The 12,928-nt window shown below is 44.7% G+C and overlaps 1 protein-coding gene across 1 annotated transcript in view; it reads left to right on the plus strand.

Annotated features, from left to right (window-relative positions):
* Nucleotides 1–12,928, plus strand: part of rpap2 (RNA polymerase II associated protein 2) — an 82,986-nt gene that overhangs the window by 27,482 nt on the left and 42,576 nt on the right. Inside the window, exons 7-10 of the mRNA XM_084311861.1 lie at nt 2,005–2,040; nt 2,417–2,565; nt 3,724–4,169; nt 8,280–8,519. Coding sequence (XP_084167987.1) covers nt 2,005–2,040; nt 2,417–2,565; nt 3,724–4,169; nt 8,280–8,519 — 871 coding nt within the window. The remainder of the gene's footprint in view (nt 1–2,004; nt 2,041–2,416; nt 2,566–3,723; nt 4,170–8,279; nt 8,520–12,928) is intronic.

Genomic DNA, 12,928 nt, shown 5'->3' on the forward strand with positions numbered 1-12,928 from the left:
TTTTGCAGAACATCTGATGTGAGTCAAGGACTCTATTTTACCAGTATTGGGTTAATCAGATGTTTTTTTCATAGCGATCACAACGTGTGTGTGTGTGCGTGTATGACGTTAGCACTGACCAGGTCATTGATAATAGATTTTTCAGCCCGCTTCTCTAGCGTGCATAAGTACACATATACTATCGATAATCTAGCGTTTATTTGAAAACTATTCATAAATCAGCCGAAAAATTACGTGTTTTGTGTATTCCACTAAAGGGCTATTATCGTGGAATTTCTCTGAAATTACTAGAACTCTCCGAAACTATACTCGTATTCAAAACGGTATAAAACGGAAATGTACCAATGAAAAAACAATCCGTTTCGTACATGTTGACTGCAAGCAAGTCATTGATAAGCGATGGGTGTTTTAGACCCATAGCCATAATTTAAGATATAGTTTAAGCTTTTGCAAATATCCCCGACCTCTCATTGACTAAAGCGCTGGCACTCAAGGGGTTATCTGGTCAAAGGGGCGTGGCACTCAATGTGTTAAAGGTAAATGTGATGTTAGTCCATCATGAAGCTGTTAGATCCTGATCAAACTGGCCAGTATCACGTCTTCGTCTGTTTTGGCCCTCCATCCAATTCCTCTGCGTTGTGTCATTTTAATGGTCCTGACGTCTCCGATACCGGTTGATAAGATCCTTATCTCTCCCCGTTAGTACAATCCGCAAACCATAATAATTCTCCACCTCCATAAGAATTCGACACTTCGACAACGTGAAATACCTTACAAGGAAAAGCGTGGTTTTATTTGATAAACAGAAACCTCAGCTCAGATGTTAACAGATTGTATTGTCCTTGAAGAGTCTATTCTAATGATCTTTCAGTGTGTTCGTCTATCGTCCTTTTGTTATTCAGTCCAATAGTGTTCAGGCCTGGTCGTCAGCCTAACCCTCCTCGCGTTAGCCGAAGCTAATGATGATGTGGCATTCTTCCTCCCCCCCCCCCCCCCCCCCTCGGTGAGAGGAGAGAGTGTCTTCTGTGTGATCTCAGTCCTACTCGCTCTTGGTCAGATTCTAGTCTGCCTTACACCCGGAAACACCGTTCGACTTATAGATCCTCGCCGTAGCAACGATAGCCCACCCCTTTCTGGTTGTCATGTGCCGTGTTGTCATGACAACTGTGTTAATAACCTTTACACACATTTCACGTTTTATTAAGATGAACCTCTCTCCCTCCTGCTCTGGGAGACACTCGCTCTTATCTCAGATGTTCTTACAAGGAATGTCAACAAACACCCTCACTGGCAGTGTATTCAATCCACTGGTCACCGTTCTATCACCGTCTTCCATGCACATTTCGATCCCACCGTTTTAGCTGTGGTCACCTCCCCCCAATCTATACATCGCATACATTGAAAAAGCACCCCAAATCCTTCAAAGCACAATGAGAGAGGTAAATGTGATGTTAGTCCATCATGAATCAACATTAAAGGTAAATGTTATGTTAGTCCATCATGAATCAACATTAAAGGTAAATGTGATGTTAGTCCATCATGAATCAACATTAAAGGTAAATGTGATGTTAGTCCATCATGAAGCAACATGAAAGAGACATGTCATGTTTTAAGAAGTCTGTCTCTTTCTCTCTCTGTCTGTCTGTCTGTCTGTCTGTCTGTCTGTCTGTCTGTCTGTCTGTCTGTCTGTCTGTCTGTCTGTCTGTCTATCTCTCACACACACACACACACACACTGTCTCTCTGTCTCTATCTCTTTCTGTCTCTTTCTCTCTGTCACACACACACACACACACTCTCTGTCTCTCTCTCTGTGTGTCTCTGTCTCTCATTCCCTCTCTTTCTCTCTGTCTCTCTGTGTGTCTCTGTCTCTCTCTCTGTCTGTCTCTCTGTGTGTCTCTCTGTCTCTCTCTCTGTCTCCTCTCTCTCTCTCTCTCTCTCTCTCTCTCTCTCTCTCTCTCTCTCTGTCTCTCTCTCTGTCTCTCTCTCTGTCTCTCTCTCTCAGTCCTCCACCAGTGACTCTTATGAAGAGGGGAGATGGGTAAGTAACACATGGATCACATTTAGTGTAGATTCATGTTGTGAGCCGCCACTAGGGGCAGGGTGGCTAATTGAATGAATGAATGGATGAATGAGTGAATGGATGGGTGAATGGATGAATGGATGGATGAATGACGTTGCTGGTCCTCGCGACACTTCACATAAGAAGGGTTTTGCATTCCTTAATATTATACATATTTATATTATACATATTTATATTATACATACCCAATAATGTTCCTATTAATGTTGGGGTCATTTTCACTGTCAGTCTTCCGCTATTGTCTGCCCGTCAATGTTACACCAAAAATGACCAAATAAAATTCTCGATTCTGAGCATCCTGTGTGTGTGTGCATGTGTGTGTGTGTGTGTCCAGCGGTAGCTCTGGTGAGGAGGTGAGGTTGGTGGAGAGATGTCTCACAGTGGAGGACATTGAGGGCGTTGAGGACAACATGGCTCCTACAGGCCCCAGAGGACGCGCCCCTCCACCCGGCCTCCGCTGTGACGACAGCGAGGAAGAACAAGGTCCACATTAGAGAGTCTACACTGTTCAGTTAAACTGGTCTAAGTCTGTATTGTTCAGTTAAACTGGTCTAAGTCTGCACTGTTCAGTTAAACTGGTCTAAGTCTCTACTGTTCAGTTAAACTGGTCTAAGTCTCTACTGTTCAGTTAAACTAGTCTAAGTCTCTACTGTTCAGTTAAACTGGTCTAAGTCTCTACTGTTCAGTTAAACTGGTCTAAGTCTGTACTGTTCATTTAAACTAGTCTAAGTCTGTACTGTTCAGTTAAACTGGTCTAAGTCTCTACTGTTCAGTTAAACTGGTCTAAGTCTCTACTGTTCAGTTAAACTAGTCTAAGTCTCTACTGTTCAGTTAAACTGGTCTAAGTCTCTACTGTTCAGTTAAACTGGTCTAAGTCTGTACTGTTCATTTAAACTAGTCTAAGTCTGTACTGTTCAGTTAAACTGGTCTAAGTCTGTACTGTTCAGTTAAACTGGTCTAAGTCTCTACTGTTCAGTTGAACTGGTCTAAGTCTCTACTGTTCAGTTAAACTGGTCTAAGTCTGTACCGATTATTTTCAACTGGTCTAAGTCTTTACTGTTCAGTTAAACTGGTCTAAGTCTGTACTGTTCAGTTAAACTGGTCTAAGTCTACACTGTTCAGTTAAACTAGTCTAAGTCTCTACTGTTCAGTTAAACTGGTCTAAGTCTCTACTGTTCAGTTAAACTGGTCTAAGTCTGTACTGTTCAGTTAAACTGGTCTAAGTCTCTACTGTTCAGTTGAACTGGTCTACGTCTCTACTGTTCAGTTATACTGGTCTATGTCTCTACTGTTCAGTTAAACTGGTCTAAGTCTCTACTGTTCAGTTAAACTGGTCTAAGTCTCTACTGTTCAGTTAAACTGGTCTAAGTCTCTACTGTTCATTTAAACTGGTCTAAGTCTCTACTGTCTCTACTGTTCAGTTAAACTGGTCTAAGTCTCTACTGTCTCTACTGTTCAGTTAAACTGGTCTAAGTCTCTACTGTTCAGTTAAACTAGTCTAAGTCTCTACTGTCTCTACTGTTCAGTTAAACTGGTCTAAGTCTCTACTGTTCAGTTAAACTAGTCTAAGTCTCTACTGTCTCTACTGTTCAGTTAAACTGATGATCGAAGTCTGACCCCTCCTTGTTTTTCTGCTCCTAGACGCTGAGCAGGAACAGGGCTTTGTCTCCAGTGTTTTGTCCCGGCCTCAGGGACCCAGGGTGCACTGGGGCGACCTGCCCAGGCGAGAGGAGGAGGAGGGAAGAGATGGCGGAAAGACGGAGAGGAGGATGAGAGGAGAGGAAGAGAAGGATGAAGAGCAGACGGAACAGAGAGGAGAGGACAGACGAGGAGGAGAGGACATGGAGTTAAGAACTGTTGCAGTTGGAGACCAAAGACCTGACACAGAGCAGCCCGGGGGACAAGAGACACTCCAGGAGGACAGACAGAGGTCTGAGACACAGACAGTAGACGAGGCTATCGCTAAGCTAAGCCTGGTCCCAGCCTCCGCTCCCGTAGGCACTGACACGGCACTGACACAGGAGGGGAAACAGGAAGTCAGCCCTCCTGTACAGACCCACTCCAACCCAACAGGAAGTAGACTTCAGGTAAACACTCCAACCCAACAGGAAGTAGACTTCAGGTAAACACTCCAACCCAACAGGAAGTAGACTTCAGGTAAACACTCAAACCCAACAGGAAGTAGACTTCAGGTAAACACTCCAACCCAACAGGAAGTAGACTTCAGGTAAACACTCCAACCCAACAGGAAGTAGACTTCAGGTAAACACTCCAACCCAACAGGAAGTAGACTTCAGGTAAACACTCAAACCCAACAGGAAGTAGACTTCAGGTAAACACTCCAACCCAACAGGAAGTAGACTTCAGGTAAACACTCAAACCCAACAGGAAGTAGACTTCAGGTAAACACTCCAACCCAACAGGAAGTAGACTTCAGGTAAACACTCAAACCCAACAGGAAGTAGACTTCAGGTAAACACTCCAACCCAACAGGAAGTAGACTTCAGGTACTAATACAATGAATTATCAATCAAACAATCAATGAAGTTAGGTTGTGAGTTAGAAAACATTCTAGATAATAGCAGGTTTGTCAGCAGGGGGAATTCCAATGGAAGACATGCTCTTGTTCTTCTCGTTGTACAGCTAAGTGTTGCAAACACCTTTAACTCATTCAGCGCCAATCACGAGCATAGTCGGGTTAACTTTCCATCGCTTGAGTGCCAATCACGAGTATAGTTTGGTTTTGGTCGTTATTTCTTTTATTAGCAATATCCATTCATTTTCATCCATCCAGCCTTATCGTTGGGAATGGGTCTGAGCTTGCAAAAGGGCAAATACCGCCCCCTACGCCTTCCGGCTGGTATTGCACTCCACTGGGAATGGTATAGTTTTTTTTCTGGGACGATCCAAGCCGTGCAGGCGTGGTTTAAATAATCAGGCGAGGTAACCTGATTTCAACGATACATCTGCGAAGCTGCCCCTCCCCCCCCCCCCCTCATATGCAATGCTGTTGAACGTGACACGGACCTCTGTGCCCAGTACTTCAAATGGCGATCAGATCATATTTAGGCCATATCGCCCAGCCCTAGTCAGGCGTGCGACTTTTTACGTGCGCGCGTCAGATTACCACCCCGGACTGGGGGTGGTAATAAGGGTTCTAGGTGAAAGGTGACGAGCGAAAACCAGAAGTGAATGAATGGCCGTGGACGAGGAAATGGGATACTGGAGAGCTTTTTTTTTGGAACACGGTTTACCCGGATCTCTCTAAAAGACACATTTCCGAACGGATTTCTATACAATTTTGACCTGTACTACATAAGACCTCAGGCTATGGATCCACTGTGTTTTCCAGCGTATACCTATTATCTTTTTTGCAACTGCTACAGAAAAATGTGAGTACACAAGTTCAAGTTCAACTCAAGTTCAGACCTATGTTACTCTATTTCATTAGCACTAAAAGTGATTTTCCTTTTTTGCATTAGTAACTTCAGAATGTTATCTTTCAAAGGAGACCAGGCTTATGCATGTGCTATAAGCATAAAGTATAAAGATAAGCTTTGCAGGGCGGCCGGGTAGCACAGCGGACTAAGCGTCTGTCTACCACAGCAGAGTAGGGCTGCACGATTAATCGATTTTATTTATTATTTAATCACAGTCCCATTGAGATACAAGATCGGTTTGGGAGAGGGAGGTAAGGGGTTTTAGATTGTGTGTTGTGAAGTTTAGACTTCAGAGAGGGAGAGTAAAGTATAGAAAAAAAGGTACCGTTGGGTACCGGTATCGATTCCCAGGCAAAAAGAAACATTTTCAGGCTCGGTGTTCTGAAAAGACCCACCGCGTAGGCCAGATGCAAGCCGCATTTTACAATAAACCTCTGTGGGGCTGCTTAAAAAAAAATATTATCGCAAATGTAATCGCAATCGCAATATCTTTCAGAAAAATCGCAATTAGATTATTTCCCAAAATCGTGCAGCCCTACCGCAGAGACACTGGTATCGAATCTGGCTGTCAGCGGTGCCTCCGGCTTGGCCGGCCGTCATACTGACACAATTGGCAGAGTCAGCGGGAGGGAAGCCGGTGGGTGGTAATCTAATCCCTGTAAACAGCGATTCCTACAGGTCGGTCAGGGCGCCTGCACAGCGAGGGAGGGAAATGGTGAAGGTAGTGTGACCTCCCACGCGTTACACTCACCCAATGAGAGTCCTCGCTGCCAGGTGAAAAGAGGCTGCTGGCTGTCTCCCATGTATCGGAGGAAGCATGTGATAGACTTCAGGGCTCCCTAGACCGACCAGTGGGGGGCGCGCAACGACCAGGAAGGGGAGGGGGAATTGGCATAATGACTAAATTGGGATGGGAGGAAAATACAGAAAAACAGGAGGAGAAAAAGTGAAAAAAAAGATAAGCTTTGCAAAAAAAGTATGCAGTCCTCAAGTTCAAGTAAAAAAGAAAAAAAGGCAGTTTTTCTGGCTGCATGTTAACACTTTCTTCGCCAGGCTTATGTACATCATTATACCAGCCTCTGCCAGCTCTATTTGTCTATGGAGAAGTTCCCCTTCTTTGCAGGGCTATAACATTTTAAATTGTATTGCTAAATTGACATTACTATCAACATCAAGTATCTATTGTTCAGGGTGTAGCAACGTTATACTTTTTCATTCACATATTCATACTAAAATACGGTCTAAAGTATAAATATGTTTTTATAGTTTTCTGCAGCTTTCTGCAGAACGTGATTTATAGCCCTAAATGCATTATATTGATGATTGTATACAGTTTGATAGCGATCGGCGCGAGATAAAAAATTTCAAATGGACGTGCTTCTAGAAGTTACTACTTATCATCTGATGTTGACCGGATGGGGGGGGGGTCGTTTATAATTCCGTGGTCAACATTAGATGATTCATCTAGTGTGGGTGATATGATCATTAGAGCAGTTTGTATCGAACACAGTAAAAGAAAACGCTGAAACTCACCCCAGTCTCCTCGGGCCGTTGGGCGATGAGCGTGGAGCAAAAATATTCCTATTATGGGATGTTGAAATATGCGATCCATCTCCAGGTTGTATAATAGTATATACGTCCAAATCATGTTGTTTATCGAGTTATTGGTAACGGATTGCTATCCATTGTGTCTAGCTTGAGTCCCGGGACCTATAGCGAGTGATCGGACCGAATTTGGATGAGCACCAGTTTCCGTTTCCGGTTTGGGCGATCCGCCGATCCGCCACCAGATGGCGCTCTTGAACCGTTGGAGAGTTGAGAGGGGATCAACAGTAGATCTCAAGTCTCCGCGGAAGAAATATGATTGCGATCACAGATTTTTGAAATATTGATCTCAATGACGTGTTATGGCGTTATTGGCAGAATTAGCATGGCGGGGAATGACGAGTTTAGGCGTCCTTGGCAGAGAAAGTGTTAAGAGGTGTCAAAAAAGCAAATGCTGTATTCACAGCCAATTACTACCAGCGTTATTGAATCCAACATGACTTGATTGACAGTCCTTTGTTTCAAACATCAATACCATCAATACCAGCCCTTTGTTTCAAACATCAATACCAGCCCTTTGTTTCAAACATCAATACCATCAATACCAGCCCTTTGTTTCAAACATCAATACCAGCCCTTTGTTTCAAACATCAATACCATCAATACCAGCCCTTTGTTTCAAACATCAATACCATCAATACCAGCCCTTTGTTTCAAACATCAATACCATCAATACCAGCCCTTTGTTTCAAACATCAATACCATCAATACCAGCCCTTTGTTTCAAACATCAATACCATCAATACCAGCCCTTTGTTTCAAACATCAATACCATCAATACCAGCCCTTTGTTTCAAACATCAATACCATCAATACCAGCCCTTTGTTTCTAACATCAATACCAGCCCTTTGTTTCAAACATCAATACCATCAATACCAGCCCTTTGTTTCAAACATCAATACCATCAATACCAGCCCTTTGTTTCAAACATCAATACCATCAATACCAGCCCTTTGTTTCAAACATCAATACCATCAATACCAGCCCTTTGTTTCAAACATCAATACCAGCCCTTGGTTTCAAACATCAATACCATCAATACCAGCCCTTTGTTTCAAACATCAATACCATCAATGCCAGCCCTTTTCATATTTCATATCACAACTGCATTATCTTTCAAAACAATGTGATATTTTGTCCACATGCCGCAGGCTGACAGCCCAGCAGGCCTCAGCATCACCCAGGTGGGGATGAGCAGCAGGGGGGCAGCAGGCCTCAGGGGCCTCCTGGAGACACACAGAGCTACACCTGGTCGTCCCACACCTGGTGGTCCCACACCTGGTCCCTTCCGGCTGAGCCTCCTAGAAGGTCTGAGAAGAACCCTGAAGGACTGGAGAACAGATGAGACTCTCAAGTTCCTGTATGGACCTGACCATGCCTCCACAGGCCTAGTGGAGAGAGGAGGAGGAGGAGGAGGAGGAGGAGGGGAGAGGGAGAGAGGAAGTGAGGAGGAGTTGGATGAAGATGACCTGGAGGTAGGAGCAAGGAATCTCGATATTTAAATGTTTTTGTTTATATTTAGATGATTGTTGTAGGAAGTGTGGTACATGGATGAAGGGCTAATGTCATCAGGCCTCGTAGCTGTGATGTCATCAGGCCTCGTAGCTGTGATGTCACCAGGCCTCGTAGCTGTGATGTCATCAGGCCTCGTAGCTGTGATGTCACCAGGCCTCGTTGCTGTGTGTTCTGACTGAGAACATGTTAAATATGTACATTGTTCGGGGGGCGGAGCTGAGCGATCATGGAGTAGACGTGTTTCACATGAGCTCCCTTCTACCGTGCTGAATATACGTTTCTCCCCATTAGTCTTTATTTTATTTTTATTTGTTTTTTATCTGTTTGCTAGGTCGTCGTGTTTAGTATACATTTATCAACTTTTTTCGACTTTCTACGATGGCGGGGGTGGAAACCAGAGCCATGAAAGAATTAGGCACGACACCGACACCGCCGAGCATGGCCGCACCGTCTCCCGCTGTCGGGGAGTTAAGCGAAGCTGTGCTCTTGGTCATGACCAAGCTACACGCAGACTCTGAGACACGCATCGCTGAAGCACAGAAGAAAGTACACGCAGACTCTGAGGCACGCATCGCTGAAGCACAGAAGAAAGTGTTGGCGGATTTCTGTATCAGCCTCCGTCGTGAGATATCAGAAGAAATACGGCTGGCGATAGTCCCGCTGACAGACAAGATGGAGATGATTCACGCTGCCTCATCGGCTAATGCTAACGAACTAGCCATGCTAACGACGGAGGTATCATCACAGTGTGAGAAGATGGCGGGTCTTGAATCCGCCCTGCTGGCTAGGCAGGCTGAAGTCAACAAACTACAGTCGGCGATGGAGGAGATGCAGTCCCGGGATAGACGCCACAACGTCAGGATTGTTGGAGTACCGGAGACCAGCGGCGAAGGCCGTCTCTCTGAGACCATGCCCGAACTGCTGCAGAAGATACTAGGGACGGACGTCCTCCCCTCGCCTCCTATCTGTGAGTCGGCCTACAGAGCGGGCAGGTTTTCTCCCGGCGTGAACAAAGAACCGAGGCCCATCATAGTCAAGCTGAACAGACTCCAACAGAGAGAAATCATCATGCGGTCGGCTCGTACCAGAAGGGGTACTCTGAGGCTAGGCGATCACAAAGTGGCCATTTTCGAGGACTTTACACCGGAGGTTCAAGCTCAGAGAGCCGAATACAAGGTGGTCCTGACTAAGCTATGGAAACTAGGCCTGAGGCCCACGTTATTCGCTCCCGCGAAACTATCTGTGTTGGAGAAGGTCGGTGGTCAGCGTTTGTTTTGGTCGTTGGCTAAAGCGAAGGAATATCTCGCGGAGACACCCGAGTCTGTTGCTTGATATCTATGGAGGGTGAGTGACTTGGCGGTTTGGGCCTATATACATTGATTAGGTCGACTATTCACAAACACTTGCTGTCATGCCCAGACATGCTAACTGTCCTCTGCCCATCCAACTAGCGGGGCTTCCCAATGACTTCTGTTACTTGCTTAAGCTGACCTCATGGTCGTACTTGTGTATCGCCTCTTTGGAAGCTAACGAGCTAGCTGAACAATGTACATAGTAGGCTAACGTGCTATCCGGATTCGTCACTAGCTTACGCGCTAGCCTCGGGCTAGCCAGCGGGCTTCGACTATGGTCTGCGCTGAGACATTCGTTAATGGTTACGTATTTTGGTTGCTGTTGCTGTTCAAAGGGACATTGGTTTGCACAGTTCAAGAGTGACCGAGTCCCTAACTAACTTCTGGTATGCTTTTTATTTTTATATCCAGGTTGTTTTGAGCTTTGGTGATCCAAAGTAGATGCCAAGGTCGGTTGAATATGCATATACAATATTTGATAACAGGTTGGGTCGGGTATGGCTTGCACTTCATGGCTATATGGTTATATGGCTTGCAATCTAGCCATTACCCTCTCTTCCTTTCTTTTTTCTTTCCTATTGTCGCTGTTTTTATGTCATCTATATGCGCGATTTAAATGTGATCCGGTTCTACCTTGGACTAACTGCTGACTCGCCTTAATTTTGTTTTGAATTTTCCGTGAGGCACTTATGCTATAACGTTGATACATTAATATGCAGACTCCAAGGTAGATGGTTACAGGTTGATGCTGAGTAATTATATAATAATTATTGTCGCTGTTTTAATGGCATTTGAATGAGCAATTTAACTGTGATCCGATCCTACCTTGGACTAACTGCTAATCTGCCTTAAATGTGTTTTGAATTTTCCGTGATCCACTTATGCTATAACGTTGCGACATTAATATGCAGACTCCAAGGTAGTTGGTTACAGGGTTGATGCTGAGTAATTATATAATAATTAGTGTCGCTGTTTTAAGGGCATTTGAATGAGCAATTTAACTGTGATTCGATCCTACCTTGGACTAACTGCTCCGACCGATATCTTTATTGAAACAATGTATGATGACAGGTGGTGTCAGGTGTTGCCTATTACCATCCCCGGATTGATTAATGAATGATTGTGTTTAATTCTATTCTTACATAGGTTAGGTCATTTCAGCCGTTGTGCCTGATCAGAGGGACGGCTAAAGGGGTGCACTTTGACCATAACCCTTTTTTTTTTCCCCTTCCTCCTTTTTTTTTTTTTGTCATTGTTTAATTGACACTGTTCACACAATTTTGCACAATTAACCTGTGACCCGAACCTGCCTTAGACTATCGGCTGGGATGCTTTAATTTAATTTTGTATTGAATTTTCCTATACCTTTTTGGGCTATAACAATGTGATGTTGAAGCGCAGATTCGGAAATAGAGGGCTGCAGGTTGATGCGGAGTTATTATTTAATAATGGCTATTTTTACCATTATGGTTGTCTCATGTTGGGGCCAGGGCTCAGGTGGTTTTCGACCGATATCTTTATTGAATTTTATTTTATTATTATTTGTGTTTATTGGACTAGTGGGGGTTTACTCAGGGGTTTATCTAGAGGGGGGTGGGAGTGGGAAGCGTCTTATTGATCCATGTCTCTAGTGGGAAGTGATAGGAAGATGACCATCCTCAGTGGATGGGGCATAGGGTGGGGATTGGAGAGTGGGTATAGAGGAACTTATAGTAGGACGGGTGGGTTAGGGTTTAGAGTAGAAGGAGGGGGGGCTGTAGCTGGGGTGGTATTTTTATGTGTTCTATGTACTGTTGTCTTATATATGTGTAAGTGTTCCTCCTCTGAACTCCTGGGATTGACCGTCCGGGCCCGCCGGGATCGGCACCTCTGTACTCAGCCTGGCTGCACGGGTATGTTCTCTACGCACTTATACAAGCTCGACCATGGCTAAATTGAATATTTTAATTTGGAACGCAGGAGGGCTTAACGCCCCACACAAGCGTGCCAGTGTCCTTTGGCTATTGAAGAGGAGAAATATTGACCTTGCTCTCCTTAGTGAGACGCATTTAATGGTAGGTGACGTGTCAAGACTGGCAAATCGGCAATATCACGTTATCTCCTCATCCTCAGCCGATGATAAGACGAAAGGAGTAGTCATAGTTACAAGACGAAACCTTGATATCAAAATCTTGGATGTATGGTCGGACACGGAGGGAAGGATTACTATAGCAAAAGTTGAATTCTTGCATAGGAAGATGGCTATAATAGCATTGTATGCTCCTAACACATTTGATTCAGCGTTCTATAATACAATCACGAAGAATATGTTGGAACTTAATGGATACGCTCTCATTGTGGGTGGCGATTTTAATGCGTGCTGGGATGCGGAGATGGATAGGTCCGGGGCCTCTGAAACGAGCGACCAGAAACGGGCCTCTAAGGCCCTCAGGATGTGGGCCAAAGACACGGGGCTCTCAGACCTCTGGCGCTTATGCAACCCCACCCTCAGAGATTACTCTCACCTGTCAGCCAGACACAAAAGCTTCTCTCGAATTGACTATGCATTCGCGTCCCCTAATATGTTTGATAGTTTCGATGTCTCATTGGTTCCCTTGGCTCTCTCAGACCACAAGGGGATTTTCCTTACGGCAACCTTTGGCAGGCTCTCCGCAAGAGCTCCCAGATGGCGTTTTAATTCGACCTTGCTAAAGACTTCTGTTCTGAGTTCAGGAGTAAACTAGCTGAATTTTTGCAGATCAACGTTGGCACAGTAGAAGACCCTAGGGTCCTGTGGAACGCATTGAAAGGATTCATCAGGGGTCATGTCACACTATTTGCCTCCAATTTGCGAAAATCCCGGTCAAAAAAGCTAGAAGGACTGGAATCATTATATGCGGACCTATACGCATCCTTGCAAACTGACTATAATGAACGACTAAACACACAACGTA

This window comes from Notolepis coatsorum (genome assembly GCF_963971535.1).
Source record: "Notolepis coatsorum genome assembly, chromosome: 4".
Taxonomy (NCBI): Eukaryota; Metazoa; Chordata; class Actinopteri; order Aulopiformes; family Paralepididae; genus Notolepis; species Notolepis coatsorum.